Source organism: Tupaia chinensis, unplaced genomic scaffold (genome assembly GCF_000334495.1).
Source record: "Tupaia chinensis unplaced genomic scaffold, TupChi_1.0 Scaffold000569_1, whole genome shotgun sequence".
Lineage (NCBI taxonomy): Eukaryota > Metazoa > Chordata > Mammalia > Scandentia > Tupaiidae > Tupaia > Tupaia belangeri.
In genome coordinates, this window is record NW_006160083.1 from 2,681,929 (window position 1) to 2,706,169 (window position 24,241).

At 42.6% G+C, this 24,241-nt stretch overlaps 1 protein-coding gene across 25 annotated transcripts in view; it reads left to right on the forward strand.

Annotated features, from left to right (window-relative positions):
* Positions 1-24,241, forward strand: part of CADPS (calcium dependent secretion activator) — a 423,537-nt gene that overhangs the window by 197,712 nt on the left and 201,584 nt on the right. For all 25 annotated transcript variants that reach the window (XM_027775523.1, XM_027775527.1, XM_027775526.1 and 22 more), the window contains exon 7: positions 6,670-6,809. In XM_027775523.1, coding sequence (XP_027631324.1) covers positions 6,670-6,809 — 140 coding nt within the window. The remainder of the gene's footprint in view (positions 1-6,669; positions 6,810-24,241) is intronic.

Below are 24,241 nucleotides of genomic sequence, written 5' to 3' on the forward strand. Positions count from 1 at the left end.
ACCACCATGGGGAATGGCCATGCAGCAATTCCTTTTCCTGTGTCTCTTCCTCCCTTCAGGATTTTGGGCACACATCCTCATGCACCTTGCATGTTTTTCCAGCTACTGGGTCCAGAACTCCAACCGCAGTGTTAGCCAAGTATGATCCAGCCACCTTAACCACCACACCACCTGCTGACCCTCAAAATGCTCTGACATTTTCTGAAACACCCCGATACCAACCCCGTTTGAGAACCACTGAGCTTCTAGAGGCATTTGTGCATCTCACCCAGCAGTCAGGAGTACTTGCAGAGTCTCACTTAGAGAGACGCACGTAGAGTGGGGGAAGCAGACTGCCTTTCATTTTCCTTCAGACTTTCCTTTTTCCAAGACTCATGGGTGGGCCAGCTCCATCGTACAGTGGTTAAGCACTGTGCATAACGAGTCAGAACCCATGTGGTCAACCATGGTTCAAATTCCAGCCCCAGGAACTTGAAAAACACACCGGACACCAAACACATGTTCATTTGTACTTAAAAATCTTGATGAGATGAAGGAATGGAGAACAAAAGGATAATGGCATAACCATGTCCCACTGCGAGGAAATGGGTGCTTTCTTGCTCACTCTCTCGCGCTCTCTCACTCTCTCGCTCTCTCTCTCACACACAAGTACATGTACCCTCTAGCAATTAAAAAAATTTAAAAAAAAAAAGAGAAAATCTCAGAGACAGCCTGTTAGCGTCAGTAGGGACTGTGGATGGGCTTCAGAGGACCCAGGAGGCCCTGGCAATCATTTGTAGAGATGAGTACAGGCATATGTGCACTTTTCTGGACTGGCTAGCCCAAAGAACTCACCAGCTTCTCAAAGCTGTTTCTACTCCGAAATGTTAAAATCACTGAGCTATTCACACCCTTTGCTTTATAGATGAAACAAGAGATTCCCATGGAGGGCAGGAAGCTTCCCCAGAGCCACCCAGATAGTTAGAGGCCAGGCACCATCTTCTTACCGTCAGCCAGGCCGCTATCCTAGGACTCCTTGTGCTGCCCTGCACTGATGCTTTACAGCAACCTACTGAGCAGGCACAGTTGTCGCCACCCTCGTATAGATGACCACGCTGAGGCCTGGAGGGGTTGAGTAACCTGCCAGAAATGATGTCAACTCATCTCCATGGCTGTCTTCACAACATCCCATTGTCCCTGTGTAAAAACAAAACCCTAGGCTCTGCTGTGGTGGTAATGCCGCAGGCTTGCCACACACTGACACAGCCGCCCAGTTCTGAATGGTTCCATACCAGTGTGTGCCAAAGACACTTGCCACTAGTTTCACTGAAGCTGGCGCACCTGGTTCTTGCGCTGGCTGGGTACCCTCTGCTGGCAGCAGCTCGGTGACCCAACAGTGCGGTCATTTCTACAGTGAGGCCACTCTTTGGACCTCACAGGAGGATTTCTATGCTCTGATTGTTTCCCAGCTTGGCAGAGCCACATTCAGAATCCTAGTGTTATTTTCATCTGTTCAACCATTTTTAGTTGGTTCTATTTGTAATTTTATTTTTATTAATCTTTTTCATTGAAAAAAGTAATTTCATGTACATTGTGGGAAAAAAAAGAATTAATGGATATACAGAGAGAACTTATGATCCCGTCCACCTTGCTCTCATATTCTTTCCCGTGTTTTTAATCAATGGTGTTTCCTTTCCCCAAATATTTTATGTACATACAAGCATGCCATGTATAAGCACCTATGTATATGTCCCTCTTTTAAAAATAAGCACAGGCTCAGCTGTTTTAGCACATGGTGGATGGTTTGGTGGATAAGGCCATATAGAAGGCCCAGGTTTCATTCCTGGACTACCCTAAAAAGTCAGTGGTGGGCCAGCCCCATAGTGCAGCAGGTAAACCCTATTCATAGGGAGTCAGATCCCACATGGCCAGCCATGATTAGAATCCCAGCCCTGATAGTTTGTAAAACATGCCAGGCACATGTGTGTGCATGCCCAAAATCCTGACAGAATGGAGACATGGGGGAGAAAGTATCACAGCATGTCCCTATCCCATGGGGGAGGGGGGCGGCGGGGTGCTTTCTGTCTGTCTGTCTCTCTCTCTGGGGACCACATGTGCCCTCTGGCAAAACAATAAAAATTAAAATCCAGGGATGGTAGCATGGTAGCATGGGCCTGTAGTCCCAGCCACTTGGGCGGCTTAGGCAGAAAGAACGCAATAGAGCAGGACCCTAAGTAAAACACCACACTTGCACATGAGTGTGTGCGTACACACTGAGGGAAAAGAGACACACCTGGAAGTTACTGGACACACACTGCTTTACACATTACTTGAAATATCGTATATATTTGGTGATTAATTCATGTCAGCTTACCCTGACCTGTTTTCTTTTTACATAGCTACATAGCATTCCATTGTGTCACAGTTATTTTAATAGGCCCTCTGTTGATGAGTTTTTAGATTGTCTCATCTTTGATTCTATAAACGATACCTCAGTGAATAGCCTTGGGGTTTTTTCGCATAAAATATCTTGCAAAAACAAATATCTTGCAAAACGATTTTGTAAACTGAAATTTGGATTTTGACAAACATTGCCAAATTGTCCCCTAAAGAGCATCTGCCAATTTAGACTTCAACAAAAGTCATAAGATAGTGACTGCTTCCCCACACCCTTGCCAATACTGCAATATTATCAAACTTTCAGCCAACAAATATGATGGTGGGTACTCTGTGTCCAGTCCAGTTTTGCTATGCACACAGCAAACAGGAATAATTCTTAAAAATCTCCTCAGAGCTTAAGAAGTGCACACATAAAACCAGAAATTACAACACAGTGTGGTAAGTGTTCTGCTAGAGAAAAAGAAACCCAGCAAGGAGGCAGAACCCAGTCTGAGGGGTAGGAATGCTTTCCTAGAAGACCCAAAAGGGTAGAGAAGGGGGACCTGACATTGGCAGTATTAAGGCAGCTAGATCCCACATGACTGACTGGGCAGTTCATGCCCTGGACCTGGCAGCTTGAAAAATACACTAGGTGCGTGGAGATTCATGCCCCCAAACCCAAAAGGAGAACAGAGAAGAGATTGTGTCGTGGCCTTCTATTGGGGGGTAGGAGGTGCTTTCTCACTTTCCCTTTGTTTGTCTGTCCATCTCTCTCGGTGAGCACACGTGCCTTGTAGAAAATTTTTAGAAAGCAGAGAAAGATGTATAGGCAAATTATTGGAGAGGGCCAGCTGAGGAAAGGCCCAGGGTGAAGCATGCATGTCCAGAAGAGGCTGTGGCTGGCTGAGTGCATCCCTTGCAGGGAATGGGTTGTGGTTTCCATATCAAAGTGCAGCACACATGGGCCTCAGCTGAGATGACGCAGCGCTTGAACAGCAGCCTGGAATGTTCAGATGAGGCGTCTGGTCTGCTCAGGGCTCATGTGCACCGGTGGGACCCTCATAACTCAGCAGAGCTGATATGTCCAAAGGACTCATCAGAGATGGCAGGCTGGGGACAAAGATGGAGAACTACAAAGGAAGAGACCTCATCTCGCTCCCCACTCTTGAGAGGAGGGTTTTCAAGTCAGTGACCAAGTGGGGGAAGAAGTCTTTGTGGAGTCGCCAGTAATGAGCTGCGGCATTTGCATTGTGAATGGACACCATATTGCTGGTGGGAAACGTGCCCAGAATCCATGTGGTGGGGGGCCTTTTAACAAGCTCCGGGTGCCCAGAGTACTGCTCCTGCTTTGATTTTGCCAAGCAGGCAGGAACAGCAGGAAGCCACAGGCCTTTTCTGCTGCTGAGCTGGCCTTCCAGCTACATGTGCCTCCTGTCATCCAGGGCGACATTGGGTGTTCTGTGATAAGAAGTCCAGGTCCAGTGAAATCAGGCCAGCATGTGTGACTTTTCACTAAGTTTCTCTTACCAGGGCTCTCTTTCTTCTTCCCATCACCACTTTTCCTCTCACAGGCCATACTAGTTGAGGACGAGGGTCAGTTTCACTAGGATCAGCAACTCCTTCTGCCTGGTCTCCTAAAGGGTTCGGTCTCAGGACATGGCCCATGACATGGGACAACACATAAGAACAGAAGTGAAGGGAGAGGTCTCTACAACCTGCCACACCCTAGTTGCTCAGTTACTGCAGCCACCATCCCACTACATGCCTCAGTCCTGGTGCCAGTGAAGGGAATGTGTGCATTTGATGACATAGTTTGTAACGATATTGACTCTCATAAAACAAACTTAAAATAGCCTAAGAGGAAGACTGCCGGAGAGCCCTGATTTGAAGATAACACTAGCAGTGCACGCCTGCAAACAAGGCAGTACTGGTGCTGAGCGATGCCTAGCCTGCATCGAGAAATGAAAACAACGCCATCGTAGTCAGATAGGAAAAGATATTATGAAATTATTTAAAAGACTACGTGAGCTAAAGGGTTATGTCCAATATCATTAGCAATGCACCTTTCCTTACATATATATGGTACCTTAAATTATAATAAATATTGGCACCAACAGGTGGCATTGTGGGTAGGGCACCTGATTCCCACATGGCTAACCATGGTTCAAGTCCCAGACCCACCAACTCGAAAATCATGCCAGGCACATGTGCACATGTGCCCCAAATTCCAGGAGGAGAATGGAGGAGAAGGGAACGCAGCATGGCCATCTTCCCTGGGGGTTGACTTCTCACTCTCCCTCTCACCATCTCTCTGTCTGTCTCCAGCCAGCATACGCACTCTGTGGCAAAAACCTTAAAAAACAAAATTATATCTCTACCACTTTGAAAATGTAGTTTTAAAAAAATATTTAACCTGTCTTTTAAAAGCTTCTATATCTGGGTATATTTTATGATCATACGAGAAGGTAATTATGTTAATTCAAAGTAAACACGTGCAATGTAAAATGTTAGCATACATCTATTGGGCCAGTTGCTCAAATATATTTTACTGAAATAGAGCATGATCAGAAATCTCGGTGCCCAGCCACAGTAGCACAAACTGCTAGCACACAGTGCTCTGCAGTCTGGGGTCACATGAGAGGCCATGTCCAATTCCTAGTCAAATCTAAAGACAACGTGTTGTGCTTTGTACCTGTGGCAATCCTGTGATTCAGAGGCCAAGGCAAGGAAGGTCACAACACAGGAAGAACCTGTATGTTAAGAAAAAAAGTATGTTTTGGCAGCCACTCATCTGAGAAATCAGGCCTTCTTAGTCTTGCCATAAGGCATTAGGAAGACTCGAATTTCATGTTTTGCAAGAATATATCATATAGGCCCAGCAGGTGGCAAGGAGGTTAAGGTACTGGAACCCACATGGCTGACTCGATTTTCCAAGTCCCGAACCTTGCAGCTTGAAAATCACCCTGGGTGAATGTCCATGCTCAAAATCCCAAGAGGAGAATGGAAGAGAAGGGATTGCACCATGATCGTCCACTCTGGGAGTGATTTCTCACTTTTCCTCTCAGTGTCTCTGTGTCTGTCTCTCTCTGGTGACCGCACATGACTTACGGGGAAAAAAAGGCAATATAAATTTTCTTTCAATGGAAAGAAGTTAATGGGGAAAAAAGGTCAGGTCAGAATGAGAAAGAATTAAAAAATCAGCATAAATGAGACATGTCAAAGTGGGTAATTTTTTTTCATCTGCAATGATCTACTCTTCTCAGACCTCTTGTTCTACTGCCACACAGAAAGCCCCAAGACTAAGCTTGCAGAACTGTGGTAAAGCTGACACAGTATCTAGAAGGTCGAACTCGTCATCCCTGAGCCCCTCCATGCCTCTAGCAGAAGAGAAAGAATCCCAGGAAAGGAGTCCCCCTTCTCTACACCTGGAGAAAATAGATGCTTTGAAACACCCAAAGCAACATGCAACAAACCAGGGCATGCTGCCATCGCAGAAGCAAATCTTAGGAAGCCCAGCTTTTGTCATGCCTATATTTAGTTCACGTTCTTTTAGTTTAGGGGATTTTCCAAATATTTCCCTCCTCCTTGAGTGCACGTTCTTCAGATCCCCTGTGGCCCCTGAGAACTCTTTCAGCATGCAGTGAAAAGGTGGATTGGCCATGCTATCTGCTTCATGCTTCACTCCCAGCATCTGAGACTTTGACGACTGAGGCAGAAGAGCCAGATCAAAGCGCCAGCTCAGAAACACTCTGTGAGAGGCATTTTCTAAGAGCTCATCCTTCTTCCAGTTAGGTGTGCCTCCTGTTGTGCAGGGCAGTATTGGGTCTTGTGTGATAAGATGTCCAGTTCAAGTAGGATGGGGCTGAAATGTGTGACTCTAGGCAAGTCCCTTCCCTTCTCTAAGAATTACATTTTTCATTCATCTAATATCATTCTTTCCATTTTCCCCTGCAACATTTGAGGAATTTTTCCCCTTACAATTAATTGTGAAAGAAGGCTGGGACTGTGCCCTAGTGAGTAAAAGAGCTACAATAGATCCCATATGACTGACTGTGGTTCAAATCCTCGCCCTGGTGCTTGAAAAACATACCGGGCATGTGTATGTGCACCCAAAACCCAGAAAAGATGAAGAAATAAAGGAGAAAGGATGGTGGTATGACCATGCCCCATTGGGGGCGCTTTCTCTCTCCTCCTCCTCCCTCTCTTTCAGCCTCTCTCAGGTGACTGCACATACCCTCTAGCAATTAAAAAAAGAAATCTCATAATGATGGTTCTATTCTTGGCTAAAATGGTTACCCTTCTTCCTTACAGGTTATTCTCCATCCTACCCCGAACAGTCCCAAACAATCAGAGTGGCACAAAATGACAGTCTCCAAAAACTGCCCTGATCAAGATCTCAAAATCAAACTTGCTGTTCGAATGGATAAACCTCAAAACATGAAGCATTCTGGGTAAGCGTTTCTTCTCCAAGTGGCAATTTTGGACACATTCCCATTTGTTTCTTAGAAGAAAAGCAAACTGATCTGAGAACTCCGTAAGAGGAATAGAATTCATTAGAGGTTATGAAACTTTTCGACATTGATCGTTACCATCAGCTTCCTTGGTTCTTATACTTAGTATATTTGCATTTTCGCTGTCAACATAGAGTCATCTCTTTTTCTCTCTCTCATAGGATTTTTAGTACAGTTCAAAACCTTCCTAGAAGCATGCTAGGTGGTTCTGGCTTAGGGATGTTCTTTAGGCTCCGTGTACCTTGTCAGAGACAACCAGTCAATTTGGACTTATTAGTCACCCAGTTGTACCCTAATCAGTCACCACATGTAGGAGATATGAGCAGTTGCTGTAGGCCACCTTCAAATAATTGATTCACATTAAATCAATTTTAGCATTTAGTTTAGCCTTTAAATGAGTGACCAAAAAGTGAAAATTTATAATCATTTTCTTTTCTTAAGGTTTGAAAGGAATACCTAATTAAGTAATTTCAATTAGGGCAAAAAGAATAAAGTACAGTTTCTCTTACAGATCATTAATATGAGAAAATGTTTATTGATTGAGGCCAGCAGGTGGCATGGTGGTTAAGTCCATGGTGGACTGAACCATGGTTTGAATCTCAGACATAGTGGCTTAAAAATCATGCCAGGTGCATGTGCATGTGTGCCGAATCCTGAGGAAAGAATGGAGGAGAAGGGATTGTGATGTAACCATCCTCCCGTGGGACAATTTCTTATTTTCCTTCTCTGTGTCTCTCTTTCTTTGGCAAGTGTATGTACCCCATGGCAAAAACTTAAAAAAAAAAAAAGTTTATTGATGACTATGGTAAGCCTTGGTTTATTAAACTAATTCACTTGGACCCTGTTATCTCAGAACATGTAATAAGTTAGAAATGAATTGGACCCTGCAACTTTGAATAGATGAATGTTTAACAAGCTGGAGGAATTACCATTTCTCAACTGGTAAATTCTGTCTCTGGTCACTTAGAAAGGTCTCAATAATTGGGGATCAGCAGTTGGTATAATAGTTACGTCACTGGACTCCCACATAGTCTACCACATTTCGATTACTGGACCCTGTGGTTTAAAACTCATCCTGGGTATATTTGCCTACATGCCCAAAATTCCAAGAGGAGAACGGAGGAGAAGAGATTGTAGCATGGCCATCTCGCCTGGGGGGTGATTTCTTACTTTCTGTCTCTCTGGTGAGCACATACGCCCGAGAGCAAAAAAATCTCTCTCTTAAAAAAAAAAAAAAAAAAGTCTCACTAATTGTATTGGGTTGTCAGGAAATTTGTGACATATTTTTCTGTGTTTTTCTACGCAAAAATACACCACGGCTTTCCCAATGACCCAATATTGTGGTGTATGTGTTTGTGATAGGGTTTAAGTATAAAGCTGCCATTTGAAATAAGGATTGGTCATATGTTACAGAGATTTGGGAAATTCAGAAACCTGGTATCAGGGCCTAGTTGCTAATCAAGGCAGATTTAAGCAGAAGACCACAAGGCAAAGACCAGAAGGGTGTGGCCAGGATAGGAAGTGGACATCCCAGTGGATGAGCAGACCATAGCGACCTGGATCAAAGTGTAAAGACCATGGCTCCAGGTGTGGTGCCTTGGAGTCCTAGGAAGAAAAGCCCCAAGGCCCAAGGATACATTATTACCAGTCAGGACACCAGAGCAGTTCAGGTATGTTGGGATACAGACAAAAAAAAGGCCACATACTGAATCCAAATTCTGGTTTGAATTTGGAGAGTTTACATTACGTTGGCTTGAGGCCAAATTATTCTCAAAGCCTGAGATGAGGTTAGAGCATAAGAAGGATGTGGGGAACTGAACCCAGCATAGGTACACTACTCATTTTTCAATCCTCTGTGATGAGGTTCAGCCACCTTTTTCCCAATTAAATTAGTACCTTGGGACTTGCAGATAGCATAATGGCTATGTCACTGGACTCCCACATAATCAACCGTGGTTCAAGTCCGAGACCCAGTAGTTTAAAACTTCATGCTAGGTGCATGTACATGCATACTCAAGATTCCAGGAGAAGAATAGAGAAGAAGAAATTGTGATATGGCCATCCACACACCCCCCCCGGAGGGGGGGCGGGTGGTGATTTCTCACTTTCAGTCTCTCTGGTGAGCACATGTACCCTATAGCAAAAATATCTCTTAAAAAAAAAAAATCTCATGGCCCAGCTTGGTGGCACAGTCAGTAGCAAATTAAACTGTAGTGCTGGAAGCCATGGGGCCAATCACTGATTCAGATCCTGAGATTGGTTTGAAAACATGCCAGGTGTGTGTGTGTGCGTGCCCAAGTTTCTTACAAGCTGGATAACTGGGAAGAGAGATTACAACATGTGGAGACCTTGCTAATGGTTTATCTCTTTCTCTCACATGTATATGAATAAACGTTAACAAAATATATTATTAGACCAGCTGGTGATGTAGTGGTTAAGGTGGCTGGATTACATGTGATCAACTGTGGAGTTTGAATCCCAGATCTGACAGCTTGAACATGCCGGGTGTATGTGGAAATTAGTGGAGTAGAAGGAATTGTGGTGTGGCCATTCCCCCATGGGGGCAGACTTTCCATCTCTCTCTCTCTCTCTTTCTTCTTCTCTCTGGCAAGAGCATGTGCCCTATCTCAAATACTTTAAAAAAGAAATTATCTTGTGATGATATATGTTTAAAATGTTTCTACTGTCAGTATTTTCTCTTTCATTATACTCTTGGCATTTATTCAAAAGATCTTAAATGAAATTTTCTCCTAGTATCTCTTCTCCTTCACTAATAAACATCCTACTTTCAAGAGAAGAGGTTGAAATTTTTATTAAGGTCTTACAACATACAGAAAAGATCCTGCCTCTTTAGCAAAATACAGCCTTGTAAGTACAACACATATTTCTTAAAGAATTGTTTAATTGTATTTTTCATTATTATTTTGAGGGAGATTTTATATAGGGCATGTGTGCTCCTCAGAGAGACAGAGAGACAGACAGTGAGAACCCATCCCCTGGGGGAATGGCTATGCTGCTAGCACTTCCTCCATTCTTCTCTCAGGATTTTGGGCACACATGTACACACGTCTAGTGTGAGTTTTAAGTCACTGGGTCTGGAACTCGAACAACAATCAACTAGGAGTCCAGCGACATAACCATTACCCCATTTGCTGGTCCTGAGACCTACCCATTTAACAACATTTTTAAAAAATAATAAGAGTATTTGTATGGGGGGCCCTCAACAGGGTCCTATTGCATCATGACCCCCTTTTCCCAGCTTCTTGAGGTTCTGGATACTCCCAAGTATGCCCAGCGTGTTTTCAGACCGACCTGGGGATCCAAACCTGAGGTCGCCATGTGGCTTCCAGCCTTGCAGGGCACTTGTGTTACCAATGTGCCAAAGGGGCAGAGCCTCCCTTAAGGAGCTGTTGTGTGTACAATGTCACTGTTGACTATGACGTACATAAGCTTATACACTGCTTCGAATCCCTTCTGCAATGAGGAGGCATTTTAAAAAGAGAGAGAACGAATGAGATTACTGAGGCAGGGCAAAGGGGCTGTCTCTACCTTCCACCCTTTCTGCCGCACGTGTCTGTATTCCCCGTCTGCCTGTGCACCTGTCGCTTTTAACCTGATGCCACCTGGACAGATGTGCTGGGGCACACTCCCCCCACCCCCACTGAGGCACATCTGTCTTCTCCCCAACACACTGCTCAGGTCTTCTCTGGCTTTTCCAGAAGTAAGCACCCCTATTCCTCCCTCTCATTGGTGCCTTACCCTGGCCTGGCTCCAGGCAGAGGGAAGAGGGCAGGAACAGCCCCCACCATCATGCTGATGGTGACAGAGTGCCTGGGTAGGGAGAGGCTGGCTCCCTTCTCTTCCCATGCTGCCTCACTGGCTGTGGTAACATGAGGCTGGGACCCAGCGTTCTGAATTTCCTGGATATTTCCAACTCCCCTGCAATCAAGTTTCCCGCTTCAGTGTGCATCAGAATCCCCCAAGACATGTTAGAAATGCGGGCTGCCAGGTGCTGCCTGTTCATGAGGATTAGGTGAGGCCCAGGCACACCAGGTGACATAGCAAGGGCTGGTCTGCATGTCACACACGTGTCACAAACCACAAACACGCCACCACTAACCATGGAAGAGCCAGAAATTCCGGTACGTTGGCACCCACACCAGCTCTCCCAGACCGTGGCTGATACCCGGACGTGGCAGGTGTTAGCCCTCGCGTCAGAACCTTGTGGCTCTGAGAGACCGTGCAGTACCAAAGGCAAGATCTGGGAGCAGGGCGGCCTGGGGTTTTAAAACTTCATGCTAGGTGCATGTACATGCATACTCAAGATTCCAGGAGAAGAATAGAGAAGAAGAAATTGTGATATGGCCATCCACACACCCCCCCCGGAGGGGGGGCGGGTGGTGATTTCTCACTTTCAGTCTCTCTGGTGAGCACATGTACCCTATAGCAAAAATATCTCTTAAAAAAAAAAAATCTCATGGCCCAGCTTGGTGGCACAGTCAGTAGCAAATTAAACTGTAGTGCTGGAAGCCATGGGGCCAATCACTGATTCAGATCCTGAGATTGGTTTGAAAACATGCCAGGTGTGTGTGTGTGCGTGCCCAAGTTTCTTACAAGCTGGATAACTGGGAAGAGAGATTACAACATGTGGAGACCTTGCTAATGGTTTATCTCTTTCTCTCACATGTATATGAATAAACGTTAACAAAATATATTATTAGACCAGCTGGTGATGTAGTGGTTAAGGTGGCTGGATTACATGTGATCAACTGTGGAGTTTGAATCCCAGATCTGACAGCTTGAACATGCCGGGTGTATGTGGAAATTAGTGGAGTAGAAGGAATTGTGGTGTGGCCATTCCCCCATGGGGGCAGACTTTCCATCTCTCTCTCTCTCTCTTTCTTCTTCTCTCTGGCAAGAGCATGTGCCCTATCTCAAATACTTTAAAAAAGAAATTATCTTGTGATGATATATGTTTAAAATGTTTCTACTGTCAGTATTTTCTCTTTCATTATACTCTTGGCATTTATTCAAAAGATCTTAAATGAAATTTTCTCCTAGTATCTCTTCTCCTTCACTAATAAACATCCTACTTTCAAGAGAAGAGGTTGAAATTTTTATTAAGGTCTTACAACATACAGAAAAGATCCTGCCTCTTTAGCAAAATACAGCCTTGTAAGTACAACACATATTTCTTAAAGAATTGTTTAATTGTATTTTTCATTATTATTTTGAGGGAGATTTTATATAGGGCATGTGTGCTCCTCAGAGAGACAGAGAGACAGACAGTGAGAACCCATCCCCTGGGGGAATGGCTATGCTGCTAGCACTTCCTCTCCATTCTCCTCTCAAGATTTTGGGCACAAATGCACATATGACTTTTGGGACTTGAACTGGAATCAACTATGTGGGAATCAAGCGACGTAACCATTATGCCATCTGCTGGTCCCTATTATTATTTTTTTCAATGTGACCAACAGAGACAGAGATGGGAGTGGGGGGTGAGAAAGCAAACCTCCAAATCCAAGATTCAAACCACCGTCAGCTATGTGGAAGTCCAGTGCCTTAATTACCACACCACCTGCTGACTCCAGTACAGTAAATATTTGCTAAGGAAATCAGTGCATGAGTGTGCAGGACAGAAGGAGAGAGAGAGTGAAAAGAGCATAGGTCCAAGAAATGAGAGAAAAGTAAGTGAAAAAGAATATGAATGAATGTCTCTTTCCTCCTAGATAGCTTTTTTTTTTTTAACTTCTTTGAAAAGATCAATTCCTCAGCCCACATTCTAGGCCCTTTGAGGTATTAGACTAGCAGTCTCACAATGCTCATTTATTCCCCATAGTAACCACTTGACACGAGGATTATTTTCCCCATTGGACAAATTCCCACTTCCCACATTCTCTTCCATTTGCTCCGTCAGAAATTGAGCTAACTGATTTGGATTCGGGAATTTTTCTGTTGATTGATTTGTAATTACTCACATATTTCTTGCTACCTTGACCTTACAGATGACAGAAGAAATATGTAACTCACTTCTGACAGGTTTCATAGCTATTTCATATCACTGGGCTGGCATTTAAAAACTATCCGTGCTAGGAAATATAACAGAAGAGCCCCAAAATAGCTCTGGAAAGTACACAATGAATGCCTTAATAACACCATTAGGCCCAGTGTGACCTAAATGAGAGGTAAACAACCTGAGTTACATAAGGGATGATTCAGGGAAAATAAGGCTATATTTTTCCTCTATTTAAGCTTAAAATAACTTTATTGAGCCCCATTTCTAGTCCTGGAAGGGGACTAAAAATAGCAGAATAGTGAAATAGCTTAAAGAATGAGAGAAAGAAGTTTTAAGCATGGCCACATTGTACACATGATTTGAAGAACTGCACTGGACCCCAGAACTGCACTGTACCCCACAGATATGTACAGCTATGATATGTAAATTATAAAATACAATTTCAAAAGAATCATGCCTGCGATTATAATTGTATCTACACTAATGTTTTTTAAAACGTAAGATAAAAATCAGAATTACTGTGGATTACTCCTTGATAATATATACTGTGGTTCCTTGAATGAGCTCCTGGGTCATCCAGAATAACTCTTTATTGAATAAAAATGTGTCAGTGGATGTCAATGAGAAAAACCAACACTGCTTCTTGCTTCTTTTTTTTTTTTTTTTTTTGAGAGGTTTTTGCTATAGGGCGCGTGCGCTCGCCAGACAGAGAGAGACAGAGAGATAGAAAGCAGGAAATCACCCCCCAGGGGGGATGGCCATGCCGCAATCCCTTCTCCTCCATTCTCCTCCATTGGATCTTGGGCACGCACGCACGCACGCACACGCGCCCGGCGTGAGTTTAAGCCACCAGGTCCAGGACTCAAACCGCGGTCGACTACGTGGGAGTCCAGCGACATAGCCATTACACTAACTGCTGGTCCCCTTCTTGCTTCTTTTTAAAAACATTAGTATCTGGATATATTTGAGAATTAGTCACTTCCGGGTGACTTTGTAATCTTTCATCTTTTGCATCCGTATGGTGTTTGCAAGTTCAGCAAGTGCATTTGCATCTATTATTTCACTTCATCACTGACACAGCCTCACAGGGATTGGATCTTATCATCCTTCTATCTTAATAAATGACCCCTCTCTTCACCCAGATGCTCAGACCAAGAACATTGGAGTCCTCTCTGACATTTCTCTTTCTTTCTCACCCCTCATCTCATCCATCATCGTGTTCTTTTCACTCCACCTTCAAAGTAAATCTAGAATTCCACCTCCATCCCCACTCTATTTTACTACTGGACTCCAAGCCACCATCACTATGCCCCTTCATTGTCGCTCTTGCCTTGTAAACAGTCCTCCTGCTTCTATCCTTGTTTCTTTGTAGTCTGTTTCCTACTCTGAAGAACAAGGGTGGTTTTTTTAAAAACATGAGTCACATCTTGCCACTCATATGCTGGAAAATCTCCAGTGATTACCCATCTCATTCAGAGTAAGAGCCAGTATTGTTACCAAGGCCCTACTTGTCTGACCTTGATCACTGCTCCTGCCACATTGGCTTCTTTGCTCTTTCTCAAAGATTTCAAATATACCCCCACCTTGAGGCCTTTGTCTCTGCTACTTCCTCTGCCTTGAGTGTCCCCTCCCTCCACCCTGATGTCCATATACTGCACTTTGATCTCTGCATGTCTTTGTGCCTATCATAAAGCTTTAGCTGGCCCACTTGGGTCCCTTTTCTCTCTTCTCTCTTACCATATCACATGTATTTCTCTATCCATTTGTTGTCTGTCTTCCCTACTGGACTATCAGTTTCTCTTCTTTTTTTTTTTTTCTTTTCTTTTTTTTGGAGAGGTTTTTGCTATAGGGTGCGTGCGCTCGCCAGAAGGACAGAGAGAGACAGAAAGACAGAAAGCGAGAAATCACCCCCTGGGGGGATGGTCACGCTGCAATCCCTTCTCCTCCATTCTCGTCTCAGAATCTTGGGCATGCACACACACGTGCCTGTTGTGAATTTAAGCCACCAGGTCCAGGACTCGAACCATGGTCGACTACATGGGAGTCCAGCGACATAGCCATTATGCTAACTGCTGGTCCCCCTCAGTTTCTCTTCTGAAGGGACATTTGTCTCTGTTGTTCATAGTACCTAGTATGGGGACTGACAGGTAGCAAAGTCCAGTAAATTACTTGTTGTATAAATGAATGCATAAATCCCCATTTACAGATAGGGAAACTGAGGCTTAAAGTGGTGATGACTTGCTCAAGTCAGAATAAGCATCAGAACTTGGTCTAGAATCGTGTTATTCTTTTTAGTTCATCTTAACTAAGGAGTTAAAGCTTGACTAAAATACAGAGCTTTGTGTGGCTCTACTTGGTATTCATTCAATGAACCACAGTCCACCAACCAGGAACAATTTTCAGAAATTTTTATTTTCCTTTCATGTTTTAATAAACCTTTAAGGAGCACATGGTTGCTTCCAAGTTTTGACAATTATGAATAAAACTTGTGTAACATCTTTAAAATTCCCTTTCCTCTTGGCATTTTCTCAGATGCACCACAGATCTCTTATTCTTCAAAGTTATCATGTATTTCTTCCTTCCCTCCCCAAAGAACTCTTAAGATACCACTTCTTATTGGCACAAACTCTCAAACCAAATGACGTGTACTGAACTACATATTTTTAGTATTCCATTTTTTTATCTTGTTGACTAGTCATACATGTCAATTAGATCAAGTTGATTAATAGTGGTTTTTTTGAGATGTTTTTTCACTATAGGGCGCATGCACTCGCCAGACAGTGAGAGACAGAGAGACAGAAAGTGAGAAATCATCCCCCAGGGATGATGGCCACGCCGCAATCTCTTCTCCTCCATTCTCCTCTCGGGATCTTGGGCACGCACGCACACACACTCAGCGTGAGTTTTTAAGCCACCGGGTCCAGGACGCGAACCGCAGTAGACTACGTGGGAATCCAGCGACATAGCCATTACGCTAACTGCTGGTTCCCAAGTTGATTAATAGTTTTGTCCAAATACTCTGAATCCTTACAGATTTCCTATCAATTATTGAGGAAGAAAGTATTAAAATCTCTGACTAAACTTTTGGATTCATTTGTTTCTCCTTCCAGTTCTGTGTTTTCTTCATGTATTTTGAAATTCTATTAGATGCATAAACATTGAGGATTATTAGGTCATCTTGAAGAATTTACACCTTAATCATTTTTATGCCTGGCAACATTATTTGCCCTGAAATCTACTTTGTGTGCCTGTACTATAGCCGCTTAGCTTGTTTTGTTTTGTTTTTAGTTTGCTATAAAGCTTATGTGCTTGCCAAAGAGAGAGAGGAAAGAGAGAGGAAAAGTGAGAAATCACTCCCCTCAAAGGGTTGGCACAATCCCTTCTCCATTCACCTCTTGGGATTTGGAGCATGTAGGCATATGATCCCCAAGTGATTTTCAAGCTACCAGGTCCAGGACTCTAACTGCCAGTCAGCCATGTGGGATCCAGCCACTTCCTTTCCACCTACTGGCCTATCTCTAACTTAAAAAAAAAAAAAAAATTATCACCTGCTAGCATGATAAATTATTTGTATACTTTATTTTTAACCTATTTGTGCACTTATAAAATACATTTCTTATAGACAGTAGCAGCATAGAATTGAGTCTAGTTGGCTCATATGGTTGTTGTGAAGATTAAATGAGTTAAACATGTAAAGCATTTGGAACAGGGTCTGATACATGGTAAGAGGGCAGCTACAGAAGAACTGGTGGTAGCTGTCACCATCATTGTTGTTTGCTCCCATCATTCTTTGCGCTTTTTCCCAGCCCCGACTTCCTGCTGGGCTACATGCAGTGTAACAACTGAGACACCTTGAGTCTTCTTGCCTCTTCCTTCTCTTTTACTCCCCAGAGAAGGGGGGAGGGAAGTGTTCTAATGGGAATCGATGTTCTTGACTCTGTGGCTCCTCTTCTGATAAGAAAATAATGAAGGGTAGCTCCCACAACTTATAATAAGTTCAAGAAATCTATATTACCACATTAACTCCAGTTGATAACAGCATATTATACACTTGAGAATCATGCAGAAAGTAGATTTTAAATGTTCCCAAGGCAAAAACCCAAATGATGAATATGTGAGGTAATGTAATGTTAATTAGCTTGATTTAGCCATTCCACAATGTGCACATATTTTAAAACATCATGTTGGAGCCAGCAGGTGGCACGGAGGTTAAGGCACTGGATCCCACATGGCTGACTGCAGATTAAGTCCTAGACACAAGGGTTTGAAAAATCATGACAGGCACATCTACATGTCCAAAATTCCAAGAAGAAAATGGAAGAGAAGGGTAAGTACATGTGCCCTATAACAAAAGCCTTAAAATTAAAAAAGTCATTTTTAAAATTTTTACTGTAAATATTTATCATTTTGTTCAATTAAAAAATAAATTTCAAAGATAAAAAAATTATTACATCTTTTAAAAATTTGTTTTGTTTTTGTTTTTGGCACATGCACTCACTGGAGAGAGACAGAGAGGCAAAGTGAAAAATCACTCCCAGGGAGGATGGCCACACCGCAATTCCTTCTCCTCCATTCTTTTCTCAGGATTTTGAGCATGCATGCACATATACCCAGGGTGTTTTTCAAACTGCCCAGTCTGGGGCTCAAACCATGGAATCAGTTATGTGGAATCTAGTACCTTCACTGTGCCATCTGCTTTCCCTATTAAATCATTTTATAAAAAAGAACTTGTGACCAAAGACAATGCCTTGCCTCATGACCACTTGGGTGCAGCAGGCCCCATAGTGCCACAGGTACCTAAGTAAAACAAGTCCACCACCATTTTCCCTTAGAGCAGACCAGAGTGGCACCAACTCCAGTGACTTTTGGCTCCACACCTTGTTCACATAAAATCTTGATCTGTCCCTGGTTTCTGTATCCCACCCAGCCACTCTTACCCTTCTGTGAGGTCCCCAGGTCGGGGGGTTCTGGGAAATGTCTTTCTTCCTTTACTAGATACTTGTCCTCAAGCATCCTGGGGAAAGGCATACAGTTTTTTTGAATTTTAGGAATAATTATTGAGCACCTGCCATGTGCAAGCCTAGTGCTCAGCACAGTAGATACTTAATAAACAGAGCTACATCACTAATTCATATTAAATTCACAAATGCCAGAAGAGAGAAGACTGCCCCTTTTTTACATACATGCAAATGAAAAGTTAAAAGCAGTGCTATGGGTGCTATCCTGATAAGTAATCCCAGAACAGATGGACGATGACCTGCAGGAATTCCTGGGACTTTAATTGAAGCCAAATACATCTTCCTGTTTTCTTTTTAGTCCTGTGTAGCCTACTCTGGTCTCTCCTGTAAGATGCTCCTCAGAGAATGACAGGGATATCAGTGGTACATTGACATGAGTTTTACAAAAATACTACAAGAGAGGATCCATTCAAATCATGATGCAAAATCTGACCTTAAGGTCCAAAACCAGAGATGTGTACCTTGCTTTATTTCCTAGTAGATGTGTACTCGAAAGCTGAATGTAAATTCAAAGACTCCCTTGTAGACATGGTAATTGTGTACTCTTTCCACCAGGACTCTTGTTTCTGCTACTATTCATGGGGTAAGCATAACAACAATAGTACTTAACATTCATGGAGCCCTTCCTAATGAGCCAGTTACCATGCGGAACACGAGATACCACCATCTCCAAGAGTCATCTCTGCAACCCTGCGATGTCAGTAGTAGTAGATGTTACATCATCCTCATCTTACAGCGGAGGAAACTGAGTCTCAGGGTAGCCAAGTTGAAGGAGAGTTAATGACATCCAGAATTTCCACCAAGGTGCTCCTCCCCAGTCTGAGCTATAACCACTAGGCGAAACTGTTGCTCACTACACTAGAATGCCAATTTATCAATTGGTAAATCCAAATTTCCACATATCCAGACAGCCTGAAGAGAGTTGAGGGCTACCAATACCCGCACAGACAGATCTGCGCTAGTGTGAGGAGCCAGAGCACGGAAGCCACCTGTGTGTCTGCACTAACAGAACTTCCATCTGGCCCAGGTACTGAGCATTCTGTCTAATGAGCGTGTTTCAACCTCAGAAAATACAGAGCGGGAGCTGACTAGGCAGAAACAGTACATTGTAACCTTCCGTTTTTCTTGGTTTTGACACCTTCTGGTATGTGCCAAATTAGCAATAAATTCTGAGGAAAACCTCAGAGGAAAAGCCCCTCCCTCCCTCAAACCAACTGATATTTTCCAAAGGAAAATTGTTAGCTCTTCTCTGATCCCACCAGCTTTCCCATTCAGAAGCCTTTAACAAAAAAGAAAAAAAAAAAAAAAACCCTCTGTTCAACTAAAATAGCAATTTGCATTCTTGTTTCAGTAAAGAAACCAAAGTTTATCTCTTAGAATGAGAGAAAGAGGGTGCTTTAGAAGCAGATGATTCCGAGTTCAAATTCGGTCTCTGTCATTCACCAACTTTAGAGTCCTGGGAACATTACTTAGACTTTCTCAAGGTCAAACAGGCATAATAGTAAAATGGTACAGCTAATAGTGTTTACTTTGTGCCAGGTATTGTTGTACACACTTTGTAGGTTTTTTTTTTTTTTTTTGAGAGAGATTTTTGCTATAGGGCATGTGTGCTTGCTTGCTGGAGACAGAAAGTGAGAAATCAACCCAAGAAAAAATAGCCACACCACAATCCTTTCTCCTCCAGACTCCTCTCAGAATTTTGAGCACACATACACATATGCCCAGCGTGATTTTCAAGCCTCCAGTTGCAGGATTCAAACCACAGTCGGCCATGTGGGAGTTCAGAGATATAAAACCATTACACAATCTGGTGGGCCCTATATTTCTACTTTAATCTTCCTTTCTCTCAAAGTAGTATCATTATTATTACTCCCATTATACTGATGATAACTCTCAAAGTCGTATCATTATTATTACTCCCATTATACTGATGAAAAACTTCCTAGAGGTAAGTCTAGTAATTTGCCCAAGATTCACATGAACCCAGACAACGTGGCTCTAGATTCAAGCTCTTAACTCCTCCTTGATGGGTGTAATAAATTCATGTAAAGTGCCTGGAACCATGCAGAAAACTAATAAAACTTCACTAAGCAATAGTCATTTTTATTATGAAGGAAAAAGTTAATGATTCACTCTGAATTAGATTCCATGTATTTTAATGAAATCACTTATTTACTGCCATTCTCATCAAATAAAATTATAAATTCATTAGATGCAGTAGCTGTATTGTTTTACATCACCTTATATGACACAAGGTAAGGAATATTGGGTAGTAGCTGCCAGTTACAATTCCAGAAAAGGTATGAGATTTTTTACTGCCAGTCATTACTGAAGATATCCATTATTTTGCCTACTTTCTTAATTTGATCTTTTATGTCATCTACCTCTCTGAGTACATAAGTCTAAGGAGATCTCCTTTCACATGTTTAGTTGTAATTTACTGCTAATAAGGATACATTTTCTTCTATACACAGACATCTTTTATAAAAAAGCTGACACTTATTGTATATCTACTTCCTGCCATGCCTCCTGCTTATACTAACAAGCATTACGTCACTTCTCTGTCTCTTTTTCTCCCAGGCTAGCACACACATCCTATGGCAAAACAGAACAGAACAAAACAAAACAAAAATAGAACAATACACTCTAAATTGTTATAGGCCAATACAATAACCCTCTCTCACCTCCGTCCTGGCCACGTCGCCCTTTCATGTCCATTCTGCCACGTGTACATCAGTCTGTGATATCAGCAAGGTTGAGAGCACTGACCAGGATAACTCGGTGATCCATTTAACAGCAGAGATGCTGGGGCCAGCACATAGCATACTGGTTAAGGCGCCAGGCTTCTACATGGGCAACCATGGCTCAAGTCCAGACCTGGCAGCTTGAAACTCTTGCCAAGTGCATGTGTGTGCATTCCCAAAATCCTGAGAGGAGAATGAAGGAGAACGGATTGTGCCATGGCCATCCTCCTGGGAGGAAGGGGGGATTTCTCACTTTTTCTCTCTCTGAGTCTCTCTTTCTCCGTCTCCCTCTATCTTTCTCTCTAGCAAGTACACATGCCATGTAGCAAAAATCTCTCCACAAAAACAAAAACAGAGCTGAATGCAGTCCAGGGCTAATAAACTTATCAGGCCCCCAGCCACACCCACTGCTTCAACTTCGGTCCAGTACCAGTCTCTTTTCCCTGCATTGCTATGGCCATCTGCCTCCTGATCTCCCTGTTTTCTCGCTCCCTTTTTCACTTAACATTACAGTGCACTGTCCACCCAACAGCCAGGGTGGTCATCTTAAGTAGAAATACAATCATCACTTTCCTACCTAAAATCCTTCCATGGTTTCCCATCCTTATGTAGAAAGAGTATATAAATAATCTGCTTCGTGCACTTAGGTTCTATGTATTGAAAATGGAGCACATGGGCAAGAATGAGAAAAGGGAGTCCACCTTGGTTCAGGTGGGAATGATGGTGGCTTGACTAGGGAACAGTAATAGGGACAGAAGGAGATGGAAGAATAAATATACTTTGAAAGTAAATCTCTAAGAATTTGATAATGAATTGAATGTTTTATACAATGCTTTAAAATCTCATCAGATAGTCTGGCTTCTTGGTACAATAGTAACCTACTGCTCAAGAGAAGCTGGATCCCACATGGTGACCCCAGTTTGAATGCTTGGCCTGGTCAGCCTGAAATATGCGCATGAGTGCCCAAGACCCAATGGGCTAGAGGACTGAGGACTAGAGGAAGAAGACTATGGTATGACTAGACTCTATGGAGGTTCTCCTCTCCTCTCCTCTTCCCTCTACTTTCTCTCTTCCTCTTTTATCCATGTTCAGATACTCTATCATGAATAAAGAAAAAAATTAAAATCTTATCAGAAATCTTTTTAAAGATTACTCTGATTTCTCAAGAGGAGGACATTCAAAACCAACTGAAATATAACAAATAGCTATTGACCACTTATGTATATCCGAAACTGGAAGGAAACCAGAAAGAAATATTCATAGAAATTCAAAACAAAGAACTGGAAGGAATTCAAAAAGAAGAAAAAGGCGCTGTGCTAGGAATTTAGAAAGAAGAACCAGGATTTCTTCCCATGCAGAAATCACAGTCCAATAGAAATAAATATGGAAACAAATAAATTACAGCAGTAGGTTCATTGTAATATTAAAATTGTTATTATCTGGGGGTGGGGGGCAGGAGAGGGTGTGGTGATTAAGGGTGCTGGATCCTACATGGCTGACCACGGTTTGAGTCCCGAACCTGGTGGCTTGCTTTCTCACTTTCCCTCCCTCTCTCTTCTCTCTCTCTCTCTCACGCACACACACACACACACACACACACACACACACACACACTCTCTTTCTCACTCAGTCTCTCTCTGGTCAAGGTAAAAAACAATAAATAAATAAAGTTAAATAAAATTATTAAAAAAAAAAAAGAATTGCAATATCTACAAGGCCCAGAGGTGATGAAGTCAAGGTAAAGGTTTAAACTTAGGAAGACTGAGTTCTAACATAATGATCAGGGAGAAGGCATTCCAGGCAGAATGAGTTGTGCAAAGTATGGAGGTATGAAACATTATGCTGTGGTCAAGAATTGCAGGTAAGGGACCAGCAGTTAGCGTAATGGCTATATCACTGGACTCCCATGTAGCCGACCACAGTTCGAGTTCCAGACCTGATGGCTTAAACTCACACCGGGCGTATGTGCATGCATGCCCAAGATCCCGAGAGGAGAATGGAGGAGAAGGGATTGTGGCGTGGCCATCCCCCCTAGGGGGTGATTTCTTGCTTTCCTCTGTCTCTCTCTGTCTTTCTGGCAAATGCACATGCCCTATAGCAAAAAACAAAAACAAAAACAAAAACAAAAATACCTCTCAAAAAAAAAAAAGAAAAGAAAAGAAAAGAAAAAGAATTGCAGATAATACAAAGTGCAGAAGCTGAGTCCAGCAAGATAAGTGAGATGCACAATGAGTTTTCTAGGTCAGGCCAAGATACTGAATTCTGTCCCTTTGGCTGAAGTTTCCTCAAGTATATTTACCACTTATAGTATATAAGTGATACATACATAAGCCTGAATTAAAGAAATTTTTGTGTATTTCAATATGTGCTACATTATATATAATTAGTCTATCAAACCTATAATATAAAGTTTCTGTTTAAAATAAATATATTCATGTTAAGTCAATTTAAAGAAAAATGGCATGTAAATCATAGAAGAGGTGGGCAGATATGGGACAATTCATGAAAGTATAGTGTAAAAAGCCAAATTTGGACCACCCTTCATGTAAGTAAGGTTTATCCAATGGTTTATCCAATGGAGGAGTTGCAGCAGGAAAAAGGCATGACAGGACTCAAAGGTGGTAGGTTGTATCTCATGGCCAGGTATAGGATGAAAATGATTGGTATGTCCCTGTAACCTATTAAGAAGTTCCTGTAGGGACCAGCAGTGAGTGTAATGGCTATGTCACTGGACTCCCATGTAGTCAACCGTGGTTTGAGTCCCGGACCCAGTGGCTTAAAACTCAAGCCAGGTGAATGTGCGTGAGTGCCCAAGATCACAGAGGAGAATGGAGAGGAAAGGATTGCAGCATGGCCAGCCCCCCTGGGGGGTGATTTTTCCCTTTCCGTCTCTCTGTCTTTTTGGCAAGTGCACACGCCCTATAGCAAAAACCTCTTAAAAAAAAAAAAAAAAAAAAAAAGAAGTTCCGCTATTGTTGTATTGTTGTCCATGGAACAAAAATATGTGGGCAGCAATGAGATAGTGGAGGTCGGAAGTGGCAAGACAATAACATGAGGAATTTTCCAGGAGGTAAAACCCAACTATTCTTGGCAAAAATGAAAATAAGCATGAGTATACATCCTGGGTTTCTGATTTGAATGTTCTAGTAGATTTTTGCTACCAGCAACTCTTAAGAACCCACAAATTTATCAAACATAAAAATTTTAATTACGGGACCAGCAAATGGTGTAATGGTTACGTCGCTGGACTCCTACATGGTCAACTGGGGTTCGAGTCTCAGACCTGATGGCTTAAAGCGCATGCCAGGCGCATGTGCACATGTGCCCAAAATCCTGAGAGGAGAATGAAGAAAGGATTGTGGTGTGGCCAACCCCCTGCGGGGTGATTCTCTGGCAAGGGCATGCACCCTATAGTAAAAATATCTCTCAAAAAATTAATAATAATTACATGCATTCTTTGTTATGTTTCAAACTGAAAATTCTGTCTAATTCTAGAGGACATAAAAATGTGAAAGCTATCCAGTGGTTCCTGATAGGACATAAAGCCAGTTCTCAAACTTGAGTATTTGCATATATTTGAATATGGCAAGA